Raw genomic sequence first — 22,777 nt, forward strand, 5'->3', positions numbered from 1 at the left:
TCAACTTTAAAGTCACTTTTTCATTGAGATAACATTGGTTTATAACATTATATAAGTTTCATGTGTACAAGATTGTATTTCTATTTCTGTTCACTACCAAAACTTTAGTTTCCATCCATCTCCATACAGTGACTCTTTTTTTTTTTTTTTAACCAATTTTCCATTCCCCTTTAGTAACCATTACTGTTTTCTATCTGTGTTCACTTTCATTTGATTTGTTCTTTATTTTGTCCTTTTGCTTGTTTGCTTTTTAGTTCCCACATATGAATGAAGTCATGCAGTACTTGTCTTTCTCTGTCTGACTAAGGCCCATTTATTAATATATTGCTGCAAGTGACAATATTTCATCTTTTTTTTAATGACTGAGTAGTAACAATTATTTTTTAATAGTCCATCCTGAAAACAGGCTGGCCTCAGGGTGAGACATTTTCTGACCTTCTTTTCCATCACATGGCTCTTCATCTCATTTCTCCACTCAGGGTTCTTTCCAGTCTGTTGACTTCTCTACATGAAAGAAAACCCCTTTTGCCTAGCTTTCCTATACCCAGCTTTCCTGGTGTGTGTGAGTGAGTGTGTGTCTCTGTGTGTGTGTGTGTGTGCGCATGTGTGCGCTCAGTCATTTCAGTTATGTCCAACTCTGCAATTCTATGACCTATAGCCCACCAGGCTCCTCTGTTCATAGGATTCTCCAGGCAAGAATACTAGAGTGGGTTCCCATTCCCTCCTTTAGGGGATCTTTCCAACCCAGGGATCAAACCTGTGTCACCTGTGTCTCCTGCAATGCAGGTGGATTCTTTACCACTGAGCCACTGGGAAAGCCCACCGTGGCATAAAATTGACAAATAAAAATTGCATAAATTGTACAGTGTGATGATTTTATATAAGTATATATTGTGAGGTGATTATCCTGATCAAACTAAATAACAAGTCAATCATCTTTAGTAGTTAGCTTTGTCTCTGTGAGGAGGACACCAAAAATCTACTCTCAGCAAATTTTGAGTATACAATACAGTATTACTAACTATAGTTACCATGCTGTACATTAGATCCCAATAACTTATTTATCTTATAGCTGGAAGTTTGTACCTTTTAATCAACATCTCCCCATGCTCCCACCCAGTCACTCCCTGGTAACCATACTTCAACCATGCTTCTATGAGTTTGAATTTTGGGAGTTCATGTGTAAGTAAGATCATACAATATATACCTTGCCTAACTCTTAAGATGCTTGCCAATCTATCAAAATGTTTTAATCTATCACAGTGGTTTTTCTTCTACCTCATCCCAGCTCCCTGCCATTTTGCAATAAGTCTTTTAAACAAAATTTCCTTCTACTAAGTCAATATTTATTTATTCTTTGATAATATAATATCACAGTGTAGAAGGGACATTCTCCATATCACTGTCAGAGTAAATGTTCTTTTGAAACAGTAATCTAACCTTATTCAAGGTCAGATATTCCCACGATCTTGGCTCTAGGTTTTATCCAATTCCCTTCATAATACCAACCTTAATTTTAAAGTCTTTTTATAATTCTCCACTTCTAATTACTCATGCCTTATGTCCTAGTTGAGGGTTTCCCTGATAGCTCAGTTGGTAAAGAATCCACCTGCAATGCAGGAGACCCTGGATTGATCCCTGGGTCGGGAAGATCTGCTGGAGAAGGGATTGGCTACCCACTCCAGAATTCTTGGTCTTCCCTTGTGACTCAGCTGGTAAAGAATCCATCAGCAATGGAGGAGACCTGGGTTCAATCCCTGGGTTGGGAAGATCCTCTGGAGAAGGGAAAGGGTACCCACTCCAGTATTCTGGCCTGGAGAATTCCATGGACTCTATAGTCTGTGGAGTCTCAAAGAGTCAGAAACCACTGAGCGACTTTCACTTTGTCCTAGTTAAAACAAGACACTTTTTTTGTATTATAAAACTGTATCTTTTTTCTTAAATCTGTGCAGAGGCCCATAACTCCTAGATTACTTTAGAGTCCTCTGTAATATTTTTCTAAAGTACAATGTGTGTGCTAAATTGCTTCAGTCATGTCTGACTCTGTGCGACCCTACGGACTATAGCCTGCCAGGCTATATATATATATATATATATATATATATATATATATATATATCTGTGGGATTCTTCAAGCAAGAATGCTGGTTGCCACGCCCTCCTCCAGGGGATCTTCCTGACCCAGGGGTGCAATCTGAATCTCTTACATCTCCTACATTGGCAGGTGGGTTCTTTACCACTAGTGCCAGCTGGGTGTACCTCCCTTATATTAACGGTATCATATATATCACAGCATGGGTCATTTGGAAAGATACAGTTTTATTTTCCAGAATTTCTTCATTGGTTAGCATTTAGAACAGACAACTGCAAAGCATCAGTGTCCTAAAATGAGAAAAATTAATTTCTTGCTCATTCCACTTGAAGGCTACAACTCAGTTTTGATGTAACTGGGCTCTGCTGACTCTCATTTGTCTCCTTGTTCAAACACTGATGGTGAAAGAGGAGGCATTATTTAGTGCATCATGTTCTCTTGGTGGAGGATAACAACATGAGTGACAGCCAAAACACACAAAGGCTTTCCAAACTTTTGCTCAGATATGGCCTCTGTCATGTCTTCTCATATTCTATTGCAGAAAGCAAATTACATAGTTAATTTTAAGATTATTGCAGTGGAGAACTACACTTCACTTTCAGGTAGCAAGGGTAGTGTACTGATTCCTAGGGCTGCCATAACACCACAAACTAGGAGGCTTAAAGCAACAGAAATTTATTCTCTCATAGTTCTGGAGGCTTGAAGTTCAAAATCAAGACATCAGCCAAGCCATGCTTCCTTTGAGATTGTGGATAGAATAATTGTTTATTTTTTTATTTTTTAGCTTTGATGGCTTCTGTCAGTTCATGGTGTTCCTTGGATTATAGACACATAATTCCAGTCTCTACATCCATCTTCATATGGAGTTTTTTTCCTTATATCTTTATATTGTCAACTTATAAGGACATCATTAGGCTTCTCTGGTAACCCAGATGGTAAAGAATCTGCCTGCAATGCAGAGACCTGGTTTCGATCCCTGGGTCTGAAAGATACCCTGGAGAAGAGAATGACAACCCACTACAGTATTCTTGCCTGGAGAATTCCATGAACAGAGGAACCTGGCAGGCTACAGTCCATGGGGTTACAAAGAGTCAGACATGACTTAGTGATGTCTAAGTGATTAACAAATGCACAAGGACATCATTATACTGAATTAAGGGTCCTCCCTACTACAGTAAGATCTTAACAAGTTATATCCATAGTGGCTCTATTTCCAAAACAGGTCATGTTCTGAGGTATCAGGGTCAAGAGTTTAACATATATTCTGAGGGGACACATAACAAACAGATAGGGAACACATTCTTATAAACAAAGTATAAATCTACCACCATTTTCATCTTTTCTCCCTGTCTATAACCTTTCAAGAATATAGACTACAAAAGTTACCTCAGAAATTGAGAGAGTAGAGGAATGGATCAAGATTCAAGGTGGAATTTTTTCTTGGGAGATGGCCAAAAAAGTAGAAAGTGAACTGATTCTAGAGATCAGAGAAGAAACCTACAGTTGCAGTGGACCATCATAGATGAAAACTATTTCCATGGCTTCAGATATCCAGGTATTGCTCCAGTTCACCAGTCCCCTGGTGTAGTTGACTATGAGATTTCCTATGAGCAGTAGGAACATGCAAATTACACTTGAGTCTCTGTGCCCAGGGCGTCCCCAGCATTTTAGTGGTGAAGAATCAGACTGCATTGCAGGGGACACAGGAGATGCAGGAGGCACGAGTTGGATCCCTGGATTGGGAAGATCACTCAGAGAAGGAAATGGCCATGCACTCCAGTATTCTTGCTTGGGAAATCCCATGGACAGAGGAGTCTGCTGGGCTACAGTCCAAGGGTCGCAAAGAGTCAGACATGACTGAATGACTGAGCAAACACACACACTCTATGCACAGAGGCAGAAGGCCTTAGGGAGGTTAGAATGATTGTGATGATGTCCTGCCCCTTTCAGATTTGCTGTAACTAGGTGATCTCATCAAAGAACAGAACTATTGGGAGCTAGCAAGAATCCAGTATACTGATTAGAGATTAGAGAATTACTGGGCTTGATTAAGCAATTGGGCAATATCTAAAAGAGTCTCTTCTCACTTTCCAAAAATCTTCCTGGTTTCCACAGCTGTGGCATCTCCTCATGCCCTGAGGCCAATCCTGGTAGGAAAGAGGAGGAATTGAGAAGAAGGTGGAAATGGTGCAGGGAAGTGAAGAGGCTTAGCTGCTATAATCCTTTGCTACAGCATTCTTTGAATGGGCTCTTGGATCAGTTGGCTAAGGTTCACATCCTAAGTCAGCCACTTAGTGGCTATAAATTTTTGCCACTTACCTAACCTGACTGAGGGCTTTCCCACTGACTCAGTGGTAAAAGAATCCTGCAGTTCAGGAGATGCATGTTTGATCCCTGGGTCAGGAAGATCCCTTGGAGAAGGAAATGGCAACCCACTCCAGTATTCTTGCCTGGAAAATCCCACGGACAGAGGAGCCTGGTGGGCTATAGTCCATGCAGTCACAGAGAGCTGGATACGACTGAGTGACTAGTAACAGCACCTTAACTAAGCTTCGATTCTTTTGTCTTAAGATGATTATAAAATACTAATTCAAAGGGTTGAAATGAGGATGAAAAGAGATAATCTATGAAAAGTACTCAGTGTAGTTCTTGAGACATAATAAACCCTCATGAAATATTAGATAATTTTAGTAGTTTTACAAATCAGACCAGGGACTGTCCTATGACAAAACCTGCATTGTATCCCAGGTTTCTCACTTTTTTTCCCCCACACCTGAATCTTTATCTGGATATGTTAAATTTCCCTCTTATAGAAATCAGACTTCTTTTCAGTCTGTCTGAGAATTAGTCCTGCTTCTGAGCTCTAGGTTTGTAGCAACATCTCTATCATCTGTTCAGTCTTTCTGATTTTGTGTGACTGCCGGATATCTGACTCATAAACTTCCCTGTGCTCCAATTTCTGACTCCTAACACCCACCTTTCTATTACCTACTACCCCATGTTCCCTGAATTTCATTGTCCTAGCACTTTCTGCCTGTCTGTTCTGTGATTATGTATATTTTCTTTCTTATCATGAAATTTAATTCAAATCTGCATCATTTTAAATATGAAGACTAACTTCACTCTTCACCATGAAGCTTCTTGACACAGTTGGTCTCCAAATCACAGTTGTACTTACACCTGCATATTTTAGGACAGTGTTGTAGGATGCACTTGTATAGGATATATGTGAAGATCACATAACTGGACACAAACAGTGTGGCACATAGAAGGTATTCTGTATATTTCACTAAGTTCTTTTTTTATTGCACTGTTGCTGCTGTAGACCCATGAGTAAAGAAAAAGCCCGATTACTAGATACAGACTAACATTGGACCAGTAACAAGACTCACTTACTATAAAAGTATAGTATTAATTCATTTACAAAATAATTTTTCATCTGCCAAAAATTGGGAATAGAATGTTCAGGAAGTGGTAAACTGGAGAAACTTAAACTTGTGAATTGATATCATCTCTAATAATTAAACTATCAAGGAGGAAAGGAATCAAAATAGCAAGTGGGACAAAAGATTTCACAATCTTTCTGGAAGCTGATGCTTCCTTAAACTCAAGGGTAACCACCTCCCAAAATAAAGAAAGCCGTGAAAAATCAGATCATAATGTGAAAGACTTTAAAAGTATTCACAAAATTATCAGTGCCATTTTTAAAGTATAACAATATTACACTATGTCATGACCCATGTGGCAAAATGTTATGAATTATAGTCTATTTTATACTATTTTATTACTTTCAAATGTGCAACATTGTTAAAATTAGTGATAAGGCTAAGTTGAAATTAACAGTACAATTTATAGGCCAACAACCACTGTACTTTAAAGCTAACTCTATCAATTGGGTAGAAAGTATGTATCTGAGAGAAATGAAAAGTAAAGTACTAAATTTAACATTGAAAAAACCTGAATTCCAAAAAACTTTCTTTCATTAAGATAAACAAATATGTTGAGTTTTGTAAGTCTCTGGCATTCAAATTATCAAGCATTTCAAAGAACTTATGTGCTCAAATGAGCGCTACTAAAAAGTTAATGATTATGTCTTTCTTTCCTGATAAGACTCTCCAGGACTTCTCAGGAGTGGGAGAAGACTGTAATCACTTTACTTTTTCAGGTTCATAGACTATAAAAACGTGAAGCCGCATGGATGTGTTAAAGAACTGTCAGACCCCTGGATTCAGGTGTGATATATAAAGAGCATGTAAATAATCAACCATGCGTCCCCCCGTGACTCAGTGGTAAAGAATCCGCCTGCAACGCAGGAGCGGCAGATGAAGTTCAAGTCATGGGTTGGGAAGATCCCCTGGAGGAGGTCATGGCAACCCACTCCAGTATTCTTGCCTGAAGAATCCTATGGACAAAGGAGCCTGGCGGGCTATAGTCCATAAGATCGCAATGAGTCGGATATGACTGAAGCGACTTAGCATGCGCACAAATAACGAATCACCTCCTCACAACAAAGGAAAAAAAAAAAATGAACTGGAAATCAATAAGACTTCTTAGATCTATCAAAGAAATGAGGTCATAGGGAAAACTGCAGTTCCCAAACCTAGAAAGATAGAATCCATAGAATGAGATCCGATGAAAGGGGAAGTCTTTGGAGCCAGTAACTGATAGGAACTGATGAAATGTTGGAGGAGGCTGGGCGTGTAAGAGCTGACTTATTGGAAAAGACCCTGATACTAGGAATGATTGGGGGCAAGAGGAGAAGAGGGTGGCAGAGGCTGATAAGGTGGTTAGATAGCATCACCAACTCAATGGACATGAATCTGAGCAAACTCCGGGAAATAGTAAAGAGCAGGGAAGACTGGTGTACTGCAGTTCATTGGGTCATAAAGAGTTGGACATAACTTAGCTATTGAATAGCAACAACAGTTTGCTTTAATTTAAGAGTTAAAGACCCTGGAAGGCTCAGTTAGAAAAAATCTCCAGGCTTCTGTGAATTTTACTTCCAAATCTAAGTTAGATTATCATGGTGAAGAACCAATGGAGGAAAACCGCCTGAGTTCAGGCAGAGGGAGAGGAAAAATAACCGTTTAAAAATAAACCTAGCGTGTTCTCCATATCCATAATAAGGGCCTCCTGGCTAAGGAAAAAGATCTTACCAGCAATTTATCTGATATAGGGGAAGGCAAATACTCAACTATAGCCCTTTTGGCATTCCTGTCTCATAAAGGGGAGGTAAAAGATAACCGTGATCAAAGCAAGGACACTAGAGGAAATTAAGTCTATGACACAACAGCAAACATTAAACACAGCCTATATTTTAATTAGATAATATCCAACATTCTTATAATTCTAAATGCTGGTGAAGATGTGGAGCAAAAGGAACTCTAATTCATTGCTGGTGGGAGTGCAAAAAGGTACAGCAACAGTGACAGTTTCTTACAAAGCTAAATATAGTCTTAACCATTTGATCTAGCAGTCACACTCCTACATATTTGCACAAATGAGGCGCAAACGTATTTTCACATCAATTCTTACTGCAGTTCAAAAGCATCAATTCTTTGGTGCTTAGATTTCTTTATAGACCAACTCTCATGTCCAAACATGACTACTGGAAAAACCATAGCTTTGACTAGATGGATTTGTGTCAGCAAAGTACTGTCTCTGATTTTGAATATGCTGTCTAGGTTGGTCATAGCTTTTCTTCCAAGGAGCAAGAGTTTTAATTTCATGGCTGCAGTCACCATCTGCAGTGATTTTGGAGCCCAGAAGAATAAAGCCTCTCACTCTTTCCATTGTTTCCCCATTCATTTGCCATGAAGTTGTGGGTCCAGGTGCCGTGATCTTAGTTTTCTCAATGTTGAGTTTTAAGCCAACATTTTCACTCTCCTCTTTCATCTTCATCAAGAGGCTCTTCAGTTCCTCTTTGCTTTCTCCCATAAGGGTGGTATCATCTGCATATCTGAGGTTATTAATATTTCTCCTCACAATCTTGATTCCAGCTTGGGCTTCATCCAGCCCAGCATTTCATGTGATGTACTTTGCATATAAAACAAATAAGCGGGGTGATGATATACAGCCTCGACTTACTCCTTTTCCAATTTGGAACCAATCCATTGTTTCTTGTCCAGTTCTAACTGTTGCTTCTTGACCTGTATACAGATTCTGAGGAAGCAGGTAAGGAGGTCTGGGATTACCATCTCCTGAAGAACTTCCCACAGTTTGTTGTGATCCACAAAGACTTTGGCATGGTCAAAATATATATATATATATATATATATATATATATATATATATATATAAAATAAAATATTAGCAATATTCCTGGTGTTGTGCAGTATATCCTTGAAGCTTATTTTATAGCTGATAGTTTGTACTACTTAATCCTCTAAGCCTATCTTTCCTTTCCCTCTTTCCATCTTCCCACTGGTAGTTTGTTCTCAACATCTGTGTGACTGTTTTTTTGTTGTTGTTATATTCACTAGTTTGTTGTATTTTACAGATTCTACATACAAGTGATGTTATACAGGATTTGCCTTTCTATCTGACTTATTTTATTTAGCATAATGCCCTTTAAGTCCACTTTTCTCATTCTCATCTAAATTTCAATGCTGTCAATGATTAACTTTACCTGGAAATTCCACACTATATCACTGAGCATGTGACTGGGAGCAGAGAGAAGTGAGATTTTAAAAACAGTAATCCAAAAGTGAGTTCTATTACATTATTCCTTTAGCTGTCATCTGTTTTTGATTTCCAGGGTTGCTCAAGAGTTAAAGGCAGAGATTTTTAAACAAAGGGTGTTTTCCAAGTGACCTGTTAAGACAAAAGCAAGTACTATAAATCCTTCTTTGAAAAGTCTCCCTAAGCTAATCTAGGTCTGATGTCAGGTCATTTTCTTCTCTCTTCTTACTCCTCTAAGGAGTTTAGTCTTTCAAAAGTCAACCTCATGTTTTGATTGAGTAAGTGACACTCTTACAAATTCTCTTATATTTTGCTACATCATGCTTACATTTTTCTCCCTCATCTTTACCTTCACTTTCTTTTCCTCCTTCTCCTTAACCCAATGATGGCTATTGGCAAATTTAGAAATTTGTCTATGAGCCAAGAATGAAAAATGGAGAATCTCTATAATATCCATGTGAATAAACATGACTGTGTGGCTCACTGAAACTGCAGGTGCGATTCCATGTTTGCTTTAGCCCATTGCATCACAAAGTCCAGAAAGCCTAGACTCACAAGTTAATCTCCACCTCCTTCTCTGGCATTCAGAATAAAAACTCACCAGAAACATTCCAAATGCACAGTAGTTCTCATCCTTTTTTGCAGCTTGAAACCTGAGTGGGGATTTGAATAAAACTGAATTGGATCACCCAGTTTCTTTCACAGGATCATCTGGACAGGTTTTATCTCTATTATTATTGCCGATATTAATATTTAGATTTTCAATATAGAAAATACAGAATTACTTATTATAAAACTATATTAAAAAAGAAATACAGAGAATAAAGTCTTTATCAACATTTTACTTAATGTAAAGCATGTAAAACTTTAATAATTACTTTGTGATAAAAAAATCACTTATTATTAAAAATAATATATTTGTATAATGTTTTGCTATTTAAAGAGTTCTAACATAAAACTATAGTATCATAGTTGCCTTGTAAATCCTGCATGTTAAACATGTTCTCTATTTTACTGAAGTGAGAACAAAGCCAGCAGAGTAGAAAAGTTAAAGTGGAGACTGAATTCTAGTTATATGTTTACTTCTGTGAAATATGTCAGAAGCAATCTATTACTAACAGGGAACTTGCAAATATTACTGTTACTTTTAAGTGAGAGACATTTGACCTTTACGAGCAGAAATCCAAGTCCGTGGTAAGTAGTTGACAGTGCCTGTTTCATCCAGGAATCGTTAGTGGATACAGAAAGCCCGAGGAGATTTGATCTAACAATAAAACAATTGAATTTAATGAGGATTTTTTAGCATCTATTTTGTGACACAGTGCTGTGGCTCTGGATAGAATAATGTCCAAAAGGATATTCTCTCCTTTCAGCCACTTTGCTCAAATCCAAATTAAGTTGTAGAAAGGGAGGCTGAAGCAAGCCCTTTGCATCTATACTCATCCTGCTATTCAGCGCTTATCACTGTGCCTGGGAACAGCGGGGGAACTCACACACAGTATTCTCACCGGATGAAAGGCAGACGGGAGTGGAGGAGGGGAAGACGGAGAAAGAGAGAAAGAGAGAGGAAGGAAAGAAGAAAGGCAGACAAAGAAAAGAAGAAACATATTTCTTCCCTCAACTGAATTTATGAATCACAGTTCTAATAATTTTTGGCCAGTGTTTCTAGACAATAGCACCCTATACACTCAGTTAGGGAATGAAGCTGACAATTTCGAACTGAACTATGTCTTTTGAGAAAGAAGAAAGCAGCTGGAGGTGAATCTATACAAGATGAGACAACTTACTAAAAGAAGCTAAACAAAGCAAGGGATTTTATTACATGTCACCTAGTTTAACTCTGACCCACTCCAGTGTTCTTGCCTGGAGAATCCCGGGGACCGGGAAGCCTGGTGGGCTGCCGTCTCTGGGATCGCACAGAGTCGGACACGACTGAAGCGACTTAGCAGCAGCAGCAGTTTAACTCTGAAATTAAAAGTGACCATGAAGGGTCAGTCAGAGGTCAGCCAACTATTTTTGATAATAAATCAGCTACTCCCACTTGGCTATAAGCCAATTCTTACAAACTTGGCAGAACGCCAAGAAAGTTGTTCATTTGAATAAACAAATCAATATGCAGGACAAGGAATGCCTTTTGTACACATTTTTCTCCCTAGTGATTAAATGAGCAATAAATTTCTATATAAACCATTAAAAAAGTTAAAAACAACTTGCAATATAAGATGAGAACACTTCAGATATCTTCAATTTATAAATCAATGATAAATTGCTTACTATATATCATTTAGGGAGAAAAACAAAACCACTCCTGATGGACAAAATTGACCAAAATGATTAAAGTAACCAATAAACTTATGAAACACGGAAGCATGAAAAGTTATAAAATATCTCTGATATACAGATTTTTAGAGGTTTCCCTGGTGGCTCAGATGGTAAAGAATCTGCCTGAAATGCAGGAGACCTGGGTTCGATCCCTGGAAGATTCCCCTGGAGAAGGGAATGGTTACTACTTTAGTATTCTTGCCTGGGAAATCCCATAGAGAGGAATTTGGCAGGCTACAGGCATCCCTGATGACTCAGCAGGTAAAGAATCGTCCTTCAGTGCAGGAGACACAGAAGACCTGGGTTTGATCACCTGTATGAGTATATAACAACTTATCTTACAGGTTTTTTTTTTGACACAGGTGGATAAAAGGGAGATCCTACCATGTGTAAAACTGTTTGCTAGTGGGAAGCTGCTGTATATAGCACAGGGAGCTTAGCTCAGTGCTCTGTGATGACCCAGAGGGGTGAGATGGGGGACAGGAGGGAGGTTCAAGACAGAAGGAATGTAAGTGTACATATAGCTGATTCACTTTGTTGTACTGCAGAAACTATGGGCTTTCCTGGTGGCTCAGTGGGAAAGAATCTGCCTGCCAGTGCAAGAGATGTGGGTTTGATCCCTGGGTCCAGGAAGATTGGGAAGATCCCTAAGATCCCCTAGAGAAGGAAATGGCAACCCACTCCAATATTCTTTCCTGGGACATCTCATGGACACAGGGGCCTGGGGGGCTACAGCCCATGGAGTTGCAAAGAGTTGGGCATGGTTTAGCTACTAAACAATAACAACAATCCTGAGATAATCTTGTAACTGAATATTGCCCAGTTCTCTGGCATGGTGAGCCTCATTTTACTCAGTAATACCTCAAGTCTTAAAAGAAAATAAAAGGAGATCCTGTGAGGGTAATATCAAGAAGGATGACATTTGTTGAGATGCTATATCACAAACTCAGAATGGAGGAATTTTACGGAGGAAAAAGGTAATGAGAGAAGTTGAAAGCCAATAAAGGAAAGTTTGTCTAATTAAAAAGTCTAAGGCTTACTCTGAACATGAAATGAGGTATCATGGGATCTGGCACTCTCAGTGATAACCATGTTGTTTAACCTTATAATTTTCACACAAGTCACTCAATGGGAGTGTCAACTTTACTGATTAAGTGAGAGAGAAAAGTATCAGTAATGCTAGGAGGTAATACAAAAATCTTCAGTACCTTCAAGAATCCGTGTCTTAGACATATCCATTACAGTGTCATTATTTTCATCTTTTTAATACACTCACCAAGCATTTGATTTTTTTTTTTCATTGAATGAAACATATTCAGGAACAAAGAAAACTTCACTTTGGCATGTGGCGATAGCTATCAAATGTGGCCATCAAAATTTTTTGTTATTTAATATATACAGAATTAATTAAAGTGATTCTTTGCCAAAATATTGTTGCATTTTCTCAATCTCTTAGTCTTTTTATATGTTTTATCAGTTTTGACAGAGAAATCAAGGCTCTGTTGAACGTATCATGCATTTTGTACATAGTTTTAAAACACATAATTTTTTTGTGCTTTGTACTACTTGGTTTTTTATATGTTAGACTTAGTAATAGGATTAGAAACTCTTAAAGCACCAAGGCTATGTTATACATTTCTTTAATATGCTTTACCCCATATGCTCAACATATAAGAAATGCTAGACACCCAAGAGAAATTTGATGTACAGGACTACTATTAATATTAAAACAACTTAAAGTGCATGTGAAGTGGAAAACATACCTTTTTTTCTTTCAGCGTACCACTCCACGATGAGTTCTTCCAAACCCGCCTATGCAGATTACTTTGGCAGAATTGGTGGAATGCCATTGTATAAAAAATTTATCCAGTATTGGCATGAAGTGGAGAAATTTGAGGCAAGACCAGATGACCTTGTCATTGTCACCTATCCCAAATCTGGTAAGTCTCTTTGTTATGTCAAAGGTGTTCCCTTTTCACCTAGAAAGGACAAATCCACATTTTCTGTTAAATATTGAGCCATTCATTTCTCCCACATCCATTCTCTATATTAAATAGGGACAGATTATAAAAGTTCCAGTATATACATAGAAAATAGTGGCATATTATAGCTCTTTTCTACAACCACAATCTGTACATATAATTTGAGGAGGACACTGATAAATGAGTATTGTTGGCCATATAAGAAAATCACATAATATAGATGGATGACTATAGAACCATCAGTAAAATTTAAAATTGCCCTTCTGTCATTATGTCATTGTTGTCATTGCTGTATAGACAAAGTATAAATCATTTTCGTGGATTTTTAAAAAAAATTAGCACTTTTTAGCTAATCAGTTCCTCTTTCTAAAGTCCACTTCTGAAGCTCTATTTTCAGGTAACGTCTCTTTCCCTGAAATTAGCTTGTTAGTCATAGTCTTATAATCTTAGAACTTTAGAAATTAGAAAGGTCCAGTCCAGACTTCTCTATCTGGTTGTTCCAATTAGTACTTAAATATATCAAACATTAAATATATCTTTGGCTATTCTGACTCTAAAGTGTTCAGTTCTCTTTCCTGTCTGGATCAATATCAGCACAAAACCAGTCACCTGTTGAGGACATATGAGAGCTATTTCAGAATCAGTTTCTGTTAACTTCTTTATCTTCTATGTTCAATCAATCAATCTGTTTTGCCCTTTTAGTCTCATAGATATGCCTCACAGTCAGTTTCTAATTTTCTTGTCACCTTCTTATGACCCCTCACTCCATTATTTTATTTACTCTGCCACTAGAGGAATTCTTCCAAAACATGACCCTTATTACCTTGCTTTCTTGCCTGATGTATGCCACTGAGCTTTAAAATCTTTTAGAAATGACTTTAACTCTAGTGTGAATTACAAGGCTTTGTAGACTTGGTGTCTGCTTGACACTGCACCCTCATCTCCATTCATCCCTTCAAGTAGCCTCTGATTTAGGTTTTATAATCTACATCCATGGAGACAGAAATGGCAACACACTCCAGTATTCTTGCCTGGAGAATCCCTTGGACAGAGGAGCCTAGCAGGCTACAGTCCATGGGGTTGCAGAAGAGTCACAACAGAAACAATTTACATCCAATTCATTTCCTCACCAATTTACTATTTGTAAATGTCTGCCTTTTTTTTTTTTTTTTCCAGTGGGTTTTGTCATACATTGATATGAATCAGCCATAGAGTTACACGTATTCCCCATCCCGATCCCTCCTCCCACCTCCCTCTCCACCCGATTCCTCTGGGTCTTCCCAGCCCACCAGGTCCGAGCACTTGATTTATGCATCCCACCTGGACTGGTGATCTGTTTCACCATAGATAATATACATGCTGTTCTTTCGAAACATCCCACCCTCACCTTCTCCCACAGAGTTCAAAAGTCTGTTCTGTACTTCTGTGTCTCTTTTTCTGTTTTGCATATAGGGTTATTGTTACCATCTTTCTAAATTCCATATATATGTGTTAGTATACTGTAATGTTCTTTATCTTTCTGGCTTACTTCACTCTGTATAATGGGCTCCAGTTTCATCCTTCTCATTAGAACTGATTCAAATGAATTCTTTTTAATGGCTGAGTAATATTCCATGGTGTATATGTACCACAGCTTCCTTATCCATTCATCTGCTGATGGGCATCTAGGTTGCTTCCATGTCCTGGCTAATATAAACAGTGCTGCGATGAACATTGGGGTGCGCGTGTCTCTTTCAGATCTGGATTCCTTAGTGTGTATGCCCAGGAGTGGTATTGCTGGGTCATATGGCAGTTCTATTTCCAGTTTTTTAAGAAATCTCCACGCTGTTTTCCATAGTGGCTGTACTAGTTTGCATTCCCACCAACAGTGTAAGAGGGTTCCCTTTTCTCCACACCCTCTCCAGCATTTATCGCTTGTAGACTTTTGGATAGCAGTCATCCTGACTGGTGTGTAATGGTACATCATTGTGGTTTTGATTTGCATTTCTCTGATAATGAGTGATGTTGAGCATCTTTTCATGTGTTTGTTAGCCATCTGTATGTCTTCTTTGGAGAAATGTCTGTTTAGTTCTTTGGCCCATTTTTTGATTGGGTCATTTATTTTTCTGGAATTGAGCTTCAGGTGTTGCTTGTATATTTTTGAGATTTATCCTTTGTCTTTTTCTTCATTTGCTATTATTTTCTCCCAATCTGAGGGCTGTCTTTTCACCTTTCTTATAGTTTCCTTTGTTGTGCAAAAGCTTTTAAGTTTCATTAGGTCCCATTTGTTTATTTTTGCTTTTATTTCCAATATTCTGGGAGGTGGGTCATAGAAGATCTTGCTGTGATTTATGTCGGGGAGTGTTTTGCCTATGTTCTCCTCTAGGAGTTTTGTAGTTTCTGGTGTTACATTTAGATCTTTAATCCATTTTGAGTTTATTTTTGTGTATGGTGTTAGAAAGTGTTCTAGTTTCATTCTTTTACAAGTGGTAGACCGGTTTTCCCAGCACCACATGTTAAAGAGGTTGTCTTTTTTCCATTGTATATCCTTGCCTCCTTTGTCAAAGATAAGGTGTCCATAGGTTCGTGGATTTTTTTTTTTTTTTTTTTTTGGTTTTTTTTTTTGGTTCGTGGATTTATCTCTGGGCTTTCTATTCTGTTCCATTGATCTATATTTCTGTCTTTGTGCCAGTACCATACTGTCTTGATGACTGTGGCTTTGTAGTATAGTCTGAGGTCAGGCAGGTTGATTCCTACAGTTCCATTCTTCTTTCTCAAGGTTACTTTGGCTATTTGAAGTTTTTTGTATTTCCATACAAATTGTGAAACTATTTGTTCTAGTTCTGTGAAAAATACCGTTGGTAGCTTGATAGGGATTGCATTGAATCTATAGATTGCTTTGGGTAGAATAGCCATTTTGACAATATTGATTCTTCCAGTCCATGAACACGGTATGTTTCTCCATCTGTTTGTGTCCTCTTTGATTTCTTTCATCAGTGTTTTATAGTTTTCTATGTATAGGTCTTTTGTTTCTTTAGGTAGATATACTCCTAAGTATTTTTATTCTTTTTGTTGCAATGGTGAATGGTATTGTTTCCTTAATTTCTCTTTCTGTTTTTTCATTGTTAGTATATAGGAATGCAAGGGATTTCTGTGTGTTAATTTTATATCCTGCAACTTTACTATATTCATTGATTAGCTCTAGTAATTTTCTGGTAGAGTCTTTAGGGTTTTCTATGTAGAGGATCATGTCATCTGCAAACAGCGAGAGTTTCACTTCTTCTTTTCCTATCTGGATTCCTTTTACATCTTTTTCTGCTCTGATTGCTGTGGCCAAAACTTCCAACACTATGTTGAATAGTAGTGGTGAGAGTGGACATCCTTGTCTTGTTCCTGATTTCAGAGGAAATGCTTTCAATTTTTCACCATTGAGGGTGATGCTTGCTGTGGGTTTGTCATATATAGCTTTTATTATGTTGAGGTACGTTCCTTCTATTCCTGCTTTCTGGAGAGTTTTAATCATAAATGAGTGTTGAATTTTGTCAAAGGCTTTCTCTGCATCTATTGAGATAATCATATGGTTTTTATCTTCCAATTTGTTAATGTGGTGTATTATGTTGATTGATTTGCGGATATTAAAGAATCCTTGCATTCCTGGGATAAAGCCCACTTGGTCATGGTGTATGATCTTTTTAATATGTTGTTGGATTCTGTTTGCTAGAATTTTGTTAAGGATTTTTGCATCTATGTTCATCAGTGATATTGGCCTGTAGTTTTCTTTTTTTGTGGCATCTTTGTCTGGTTTTGGAATTAGGGTGATGGTGGCCTCATAGAATGAGTTTGGAAGTTTACCTTCATCTGCAATTTTCTGGAAGAGTTTGAATAAGATAGGTGTTAGCTCTTCTCTAAATTTTTGGTAGAATTCAGCTGTGAAGCCATCTGGTCCTGGGCTTTTGTTTGCAAATGTCTGGCTTTTAATTTTAAAAAAAGGAGAGAGAGTTCTTCTGTCTGATAGACCTCTCTCCTATCTTACACAACTAGTGAATTTATGCCAATAATTTGTTAAGGTTAAGCTCAATTACCATGTTCTCTTAAAGTCATTTATTTCTTGTGGAAACATCACGGCAACAGCAGAAGCACACAAAGTCCTCCTTTGGAGTTCTTTAAATCCCTGTGCCCATCTGTATTACAGCATCCTAGGAAAAATGAAGTGCAATTATTGAGCATTGTTTCTGACTCTTCTGAGGGCCCTTGAATATCACAGGACAAGGACCAGATTTATTCTTTTCTCTATTCTTTCTACTAGGACTCAACCTGAGGCATAAAAACTATCGAGAAACCCTGTGGTTGAAAGCATGCTTACTTTTTAGATGTGAATATTTAGATCCAAATATGTCATCAGCTTGTACAAAATATCAGAGTTCGTCTTTGACAAGGTCAATTTCTATCACAGGTGTATTTTATTACAACTATGTTCATCCTACTTTTGATGCTATGTTTGGATCCTATAAGAGTAAATGTTAGGGGAAATAGTTTTTGTGTCCTGGGGTGATTCTGACAGCTTTCAAATATTATTTCATTGGTAGCTTCTTACTTTATCCAACTATAAATCCATTGATCCCTGCATTATCAATGTGCATTGTCAGTGGAAGACTCAGGTGTGTTTGATTTTTTCAGGTACAACGTGGGTTAGTGAAATTGTATGCATGATTTATGCTGATGGTGATGTGGAAAAGTGCAAAAAAGATGTCATTTTTAATCGAGTTCCTTACCTGGAATGTAGAAATGACCAGATGATGAATGGTAATACATGTTAATTTTAAAAACTATACACATATATTTTAATGTGTGGGGGTAAATGGTACAAGAAAGACTGTACGTTAAATAGCATTTTTCGGCCATAGTATTAAATGACAATTAGTATTATGTCTTCTACATAGGAAGGAATGTAAATTTAAATCTTGTCAGAGTTTATAGTATAGCATATTCCTGGAATAGAGTGAATGAGGATAGCTCTGACATGCTTTCATCAGAGTCTAGTAATATATGAGAATTATATCTCTCCTTGGGATACATGCAGTGATACTTTAAACACTACAGACATATCCATAAATTTTCAAGGATATGCAAAAAGATGTTTGTCACAGATTCTTTTATTATTGTAAAAAATTAGAGACAATATAAATGTTAATCAACAGAAGGTAAAAATGACATGAAGTTATTAAACATATTATAATATCACAAGTTTGTTGACATTAAAATAGTAAGAAAAATGCAACTACAAAATATTAAAAAATTTCATCTGTCTGTTTGGTATTTATATGGCTATGAGTCTGGGCATATAGATATACTTGTATGAAAGGATGCTTACCAAAATGTTAATAATGATTTTTCTTTTCAAAGTGGTGAAAATTTATTTAATCTATTTTTTCTGTATGATTTTATCTATCCAAACTTCTGCCATAGTGAATGCATATCATTATTATGAACATAATATAAAATGTATAGATGTTTCTATTTTTAAAATCTATAAAAATCCATACAAATATTTATAATTTTGGAAGTTGTCCAACTTTTTTTTTTTAACTTAGGAGTAAAACAATTAAAAGGGATGGCATCTCCTAGAATAGTGAAGTCTCACCTGCCTGCTGAGCTTCTTCCACTCTCGTTTTGGGAAAAGAACTGTAAGGTAACAGAGCCAAGTGTTTTAGAACTTCACCCAAGTCAAAGAATGTTACAATGATAAAGTTAGGTAATATCCTGTGTCTTATATACACTTGTTTATTTATTTCTTCACTGAATCTATAGACATTAAAAAAATGTGGATCATAATATAGTGAGAAGGTCTAGACTTCAGTTCTAACTCTAGAGCTGATTCTCAGAAAAACAAATAAACTCTCTAAGCTCTCAGGAAGCTGAAGTTTCCTCATCTGTAAAAGAGGGATAATAATTGCATTTCACATAGAGTTGTTGTAAGGATTAGCTAAAATAATGCCCGTGAAGTGCTTAACATAGTACCTAACATGTTATAAACAATTTACAATGGCTACTTTTATTTGTTATTATTAGTAATTGTAGTCAATATACTCTTTTTGCAAACTGTTGTGCTTGGCCTTATGAGGCATGCAAATGAGCTAGGCAAGGAAAAAACAGACAAAAATAATAGAATAATTATTTACGGAGTGCCTATCATGAGCCAGCAATATAACAAAGACACATGTAATCTTTGTCTTCATGGACACGTGGTTCACAGGGGAAAGGGATAAATAACAGACACTGCAGAAGGTGACATAAATCAAGTAAAGGAAGAATTCTGGCCTAGATGTTGAGGGCAGAGAAGGAAACTTAAAGCAAGTAACATCTCATCTGATATGTGACGGATGCATAAGAATTAGTCTATATAATCTCTGAGGCAACCCAAGGTGGGATGTGAAACCAGTTCAATTTAGCTGGAAGGCTGAGTGCCTATACTGGTTGGATGAGTGATGGGAGATAAGCTGGGTTTGTTTGTAACAGATATGGAAGCCAACTTATGAAGTTTGGGCTCTACTTTGATGATAATGAGGAGTTACAGCCATATTAAGCTGCTGATTGATAAGATCAGTTTTGCTTTTTAGAAAGAATAACATGGAATCCTAAAGTATAGGCCAAACATTGTCTTAGACCACTGATGTTTCTCAAGACCTTACTAGCTTTATTAGGACACTCTATGATCCATACTAAACATATGAGATATTAAAGTACTATATCTAGTCATTATTGACAAAAAAGGGATCTATCAGGGTCATGAAGTATTTCCACTTGTACCATGATATGGAAATGGTAACACACTCCAGTACTCTTGCCTGGAAAATCCCATAGACTGGAGGAGCCTGGTAGGCTACAGTCCATGGGCCGCAAGGAGTTGGACATGACTGAGCGACTTCACTTTCACTTTCACCATGATATAACATGGTATATATGACATTTACTGGAGATACATGGTGTAAACTTTTGAAGATTCCAATGTTTTTTGTTTGCTTGCTTTTATCATAAGCAATCCTAGAAAGATCATATACATCCTTCTGAAGTCATACATAAGAGTTCTCTCTTTAATAAATACTATTTATATGTATTCTGGGAAATGCATGACCAGTATTTTTTCAAGATATTTGGTTAAGTTACTTTTTTTCTTTGAAGAATGGAATGAAGTCTTGGTGTTATCCCTTTACTTGTACATGAAAAGATTCTGTACCTTTAGAATAGCTACAGTCTTCAAAAACCTGCTTATTATCTCAGGGATCATCAAAGAGTAGGTGACCATTGGATGGAATCACAACCTGAGTACTTCTGGGGTGATTCACTGGTGGGCAAGAAGATATGTAGATTGAAACTATTGGTAAAAGTGTGTTTGGAGTTTTGGACTAGAAACTTTAAGTGGTTAAAAAAAAAAAGAGAGAGTGAAAAAAGGAACAAGCCAAAAGAAACAATTAAAGTCAGTAAACTTGAGGCTTTGGAGTTGTTGCAGAAGAGATATATCCCTAAGAAAGAAAGGATAAAGAAACAAAACTGTCTTGGAAGAAATCATGGTGCTTAAGGACAGGTCTTCAGAACCTTTAAGATACTGGACAAGTTTCAAGATTTGGCTACAAATGTTGCTAACTGAAGTAAAATGGATGTAATGATCAAAGACCCCAAGAACCTAGAGAATCTGATGGATCATGTATATAGATACTAAAACTACACAGCATGATGAAAAGCTTTGGAATGGAGAGTAATATTATGAGTCTGATGTTCAAATCTTCAGTTAAAGCAAGGGAGTGACCATAAGTTTAAAAATGGCTTCAGTCAGGAGAAGAATGAATTATTACAGGGTTTTTCCAAGTGTAGGATTTTTAAGATAGATTATATCCCAAGTGAATTGTGGGCAAACTAGAAACTTTGACTTGAGAGAGCTGAGGGGAAAGACCTAGATTTTCCTCAAAGGCAGGAAGACCATGCACAGTGAAAAGTTAGTGTATAGAATCAAATCTTCCAAAATGGAGAGAAGATAAACTAATGGAAGTTTAAGGAAAGAGGGGTTGCTTTTACCTTCCCCCTTCCCCTACCTTGAAGAATAGGGCAGTAAGAGGTACAAACTACTATGTATAAAATAAAAAAGCTACAAGGATATATTGTACAACACAGGGAATATAATCAATATTTTATAATAACTATAAATGGAGGTAACCTTTAAAAATTATTAATCACTGTGTTGTACACCTAAAACTTATATAATATTGTACATCAACTATAACTCAATAAAAAAAAAAGAGTACATTGGAGAAAAAAAGCTTCATGGATGACCTGGAGCCAAACTTTAATACAGATTGTATTTTGAGATGCAGAGAATATTCAAGACAGAGGGAACAGTACAAACAATAAAAGGAATGAAAATGATGATGCAAACTTGTGGAGATAAATATATATGTATATAGTGGCAAAGAGCTCTATTCAGCTCATAAGAAAAAAGGGCTGGGGAAAATTTTAAATAAATGTGGAAAAGTTTCATATGGCCAATGATAGCTTTGTTGAGAAAGAAAGTTGACTTTTTCTGTAGTGTTTGGAACTTTTTATAGTGGGGCCTTAAAAATGAAAACCATACTTCTTAGAATATTCGAAGAGATTTCTTTAAAATTGTTTGAAAATGTAGAAACTTGAGTAAGACAGATTAGTGAGCCTTATCAAATCTACTAAAGAGTGGAGAATCAAGAGCTGCCAGAGACCATGGCATGGCTCAGGTGCCTGAAGGAGGAAGGAGAAGACCATAGAGAGACAGAGTTTACTTTTGCAGGTCTTCTCCTGCAATGGAGAGTTGTTGTTTAGTCACTAGGTCATGTCTGACTCTTCTGCGACCCCATGGACTGTAGCCTGCCAGGCTCCTCTGTCCATGAGGTTCCTCAGGCAAGTATCCTGGAGTGGGTTACCATTTCCTTATCCAGGGGATCTTCCTGACCCAAGGATCCAACCCCCGTCCTGCATTGGCAGGCAGATTCTTTACCACTGAACCACCAGGATAGCATGCAGTATCAGGGGTCTAAGCATCCCATAAAAATCAGCTTTTCTTCAAGACTGTGAGTAAGAAAATAGCAGAACCTTTTTAAAATTGTTATGCAAGATGGTTGTGTGGTATAAAGGCCAGAGGACTTTATTTTTGACTGAATGATTTACCAAATCGCTTACTCTCATTGATTAATTCTCAACCATATATTCAGACTCAAATTTAATTTAGTTTCTTCACTTATAATTCAGAGATAATAATCAGCCTCACCCAACTTATATCAGTGGAATTTGAGGCTCTCAAATGAAATATGTGAAAACGGCATAAAAATCAAAAGTGAAAACCAACATTGAACAGCAATACAAAAGATATTGTCACTTCAGTTTATTGAAGGAATTTCCTTTTTTATAATCTTAATATATTATAAATTTTCTAAAGCAAATATGTTATGTTTACAGTTAAAAACATATTTTCTTTTTAAATCTTGATGTGACTATATTTGAAACATGGTAGGTGATTTAATAACTAATTTCATCTTCCTTAGATCATCTATCTTGCCCGGAATGCCAAGGATGTGGCTGTTTCTTATTATTTTTTCTTTTTAATGGTGACTGCTAATCCAGATCCTGGTTCTTTTCAAGATTTTGTGGAGAAATTCATGGATGGAGAAGGTATGAAGAGTTCCTTTTTTATTCTGAATTC

At 37.0% G+C, this 22,777-nt stretch overlaps 1 protein-coding gene across 2 annotated transcripts in view; it reads left to right on the plus strand.

Annotated features, from left to right (window-relative positions):
* The window catches only part of LOC136152894 (sulfotransferase 1E1), a 113,096-nt gene that overhangs the window by 82,635 nt on the left and 7,684 nt on the right, over nt 1-22,777 (plus strand). For both annotated transcript variants that reach the window (XM_065914412.1, XM_065914410.1), the window contains 4 exons: nt 12,874-13,035; nt 17,734-17,859; nt 18,648-18,745; nt 22,620-22,746. In XM_065914412.1, the coding sequence (XP_065770484.1) occupies nt 12,888-13,035; nt 17,734-17,859; nt 18,648-18,745; nt 22,620-22,746 (499 nt within the window). In that variant the 5' untranslated portion in view covers nt 12,874-12,887. The remainder of the gene's footprint in view (nt 1-12,873; nt 13,036-17,733; nt 17,860-18,647; nt 18,746-22,619; nt 22,747-22,777) is intronic.

This window comes from Muntiacus reevesi, chromosome 22 (genome assembly GCF_963930625.1).
Source record: "Muntiacus reevesi chromosome 22, mMunRee1.1, whole genome shotgun sequence".
Taxonomy (NCBI): Eukaryota; Metazoa; Chordata; class Mammalia; order Artiodactyla; family Cervidae; genus Muntiacus; species Muntiacus reevesi.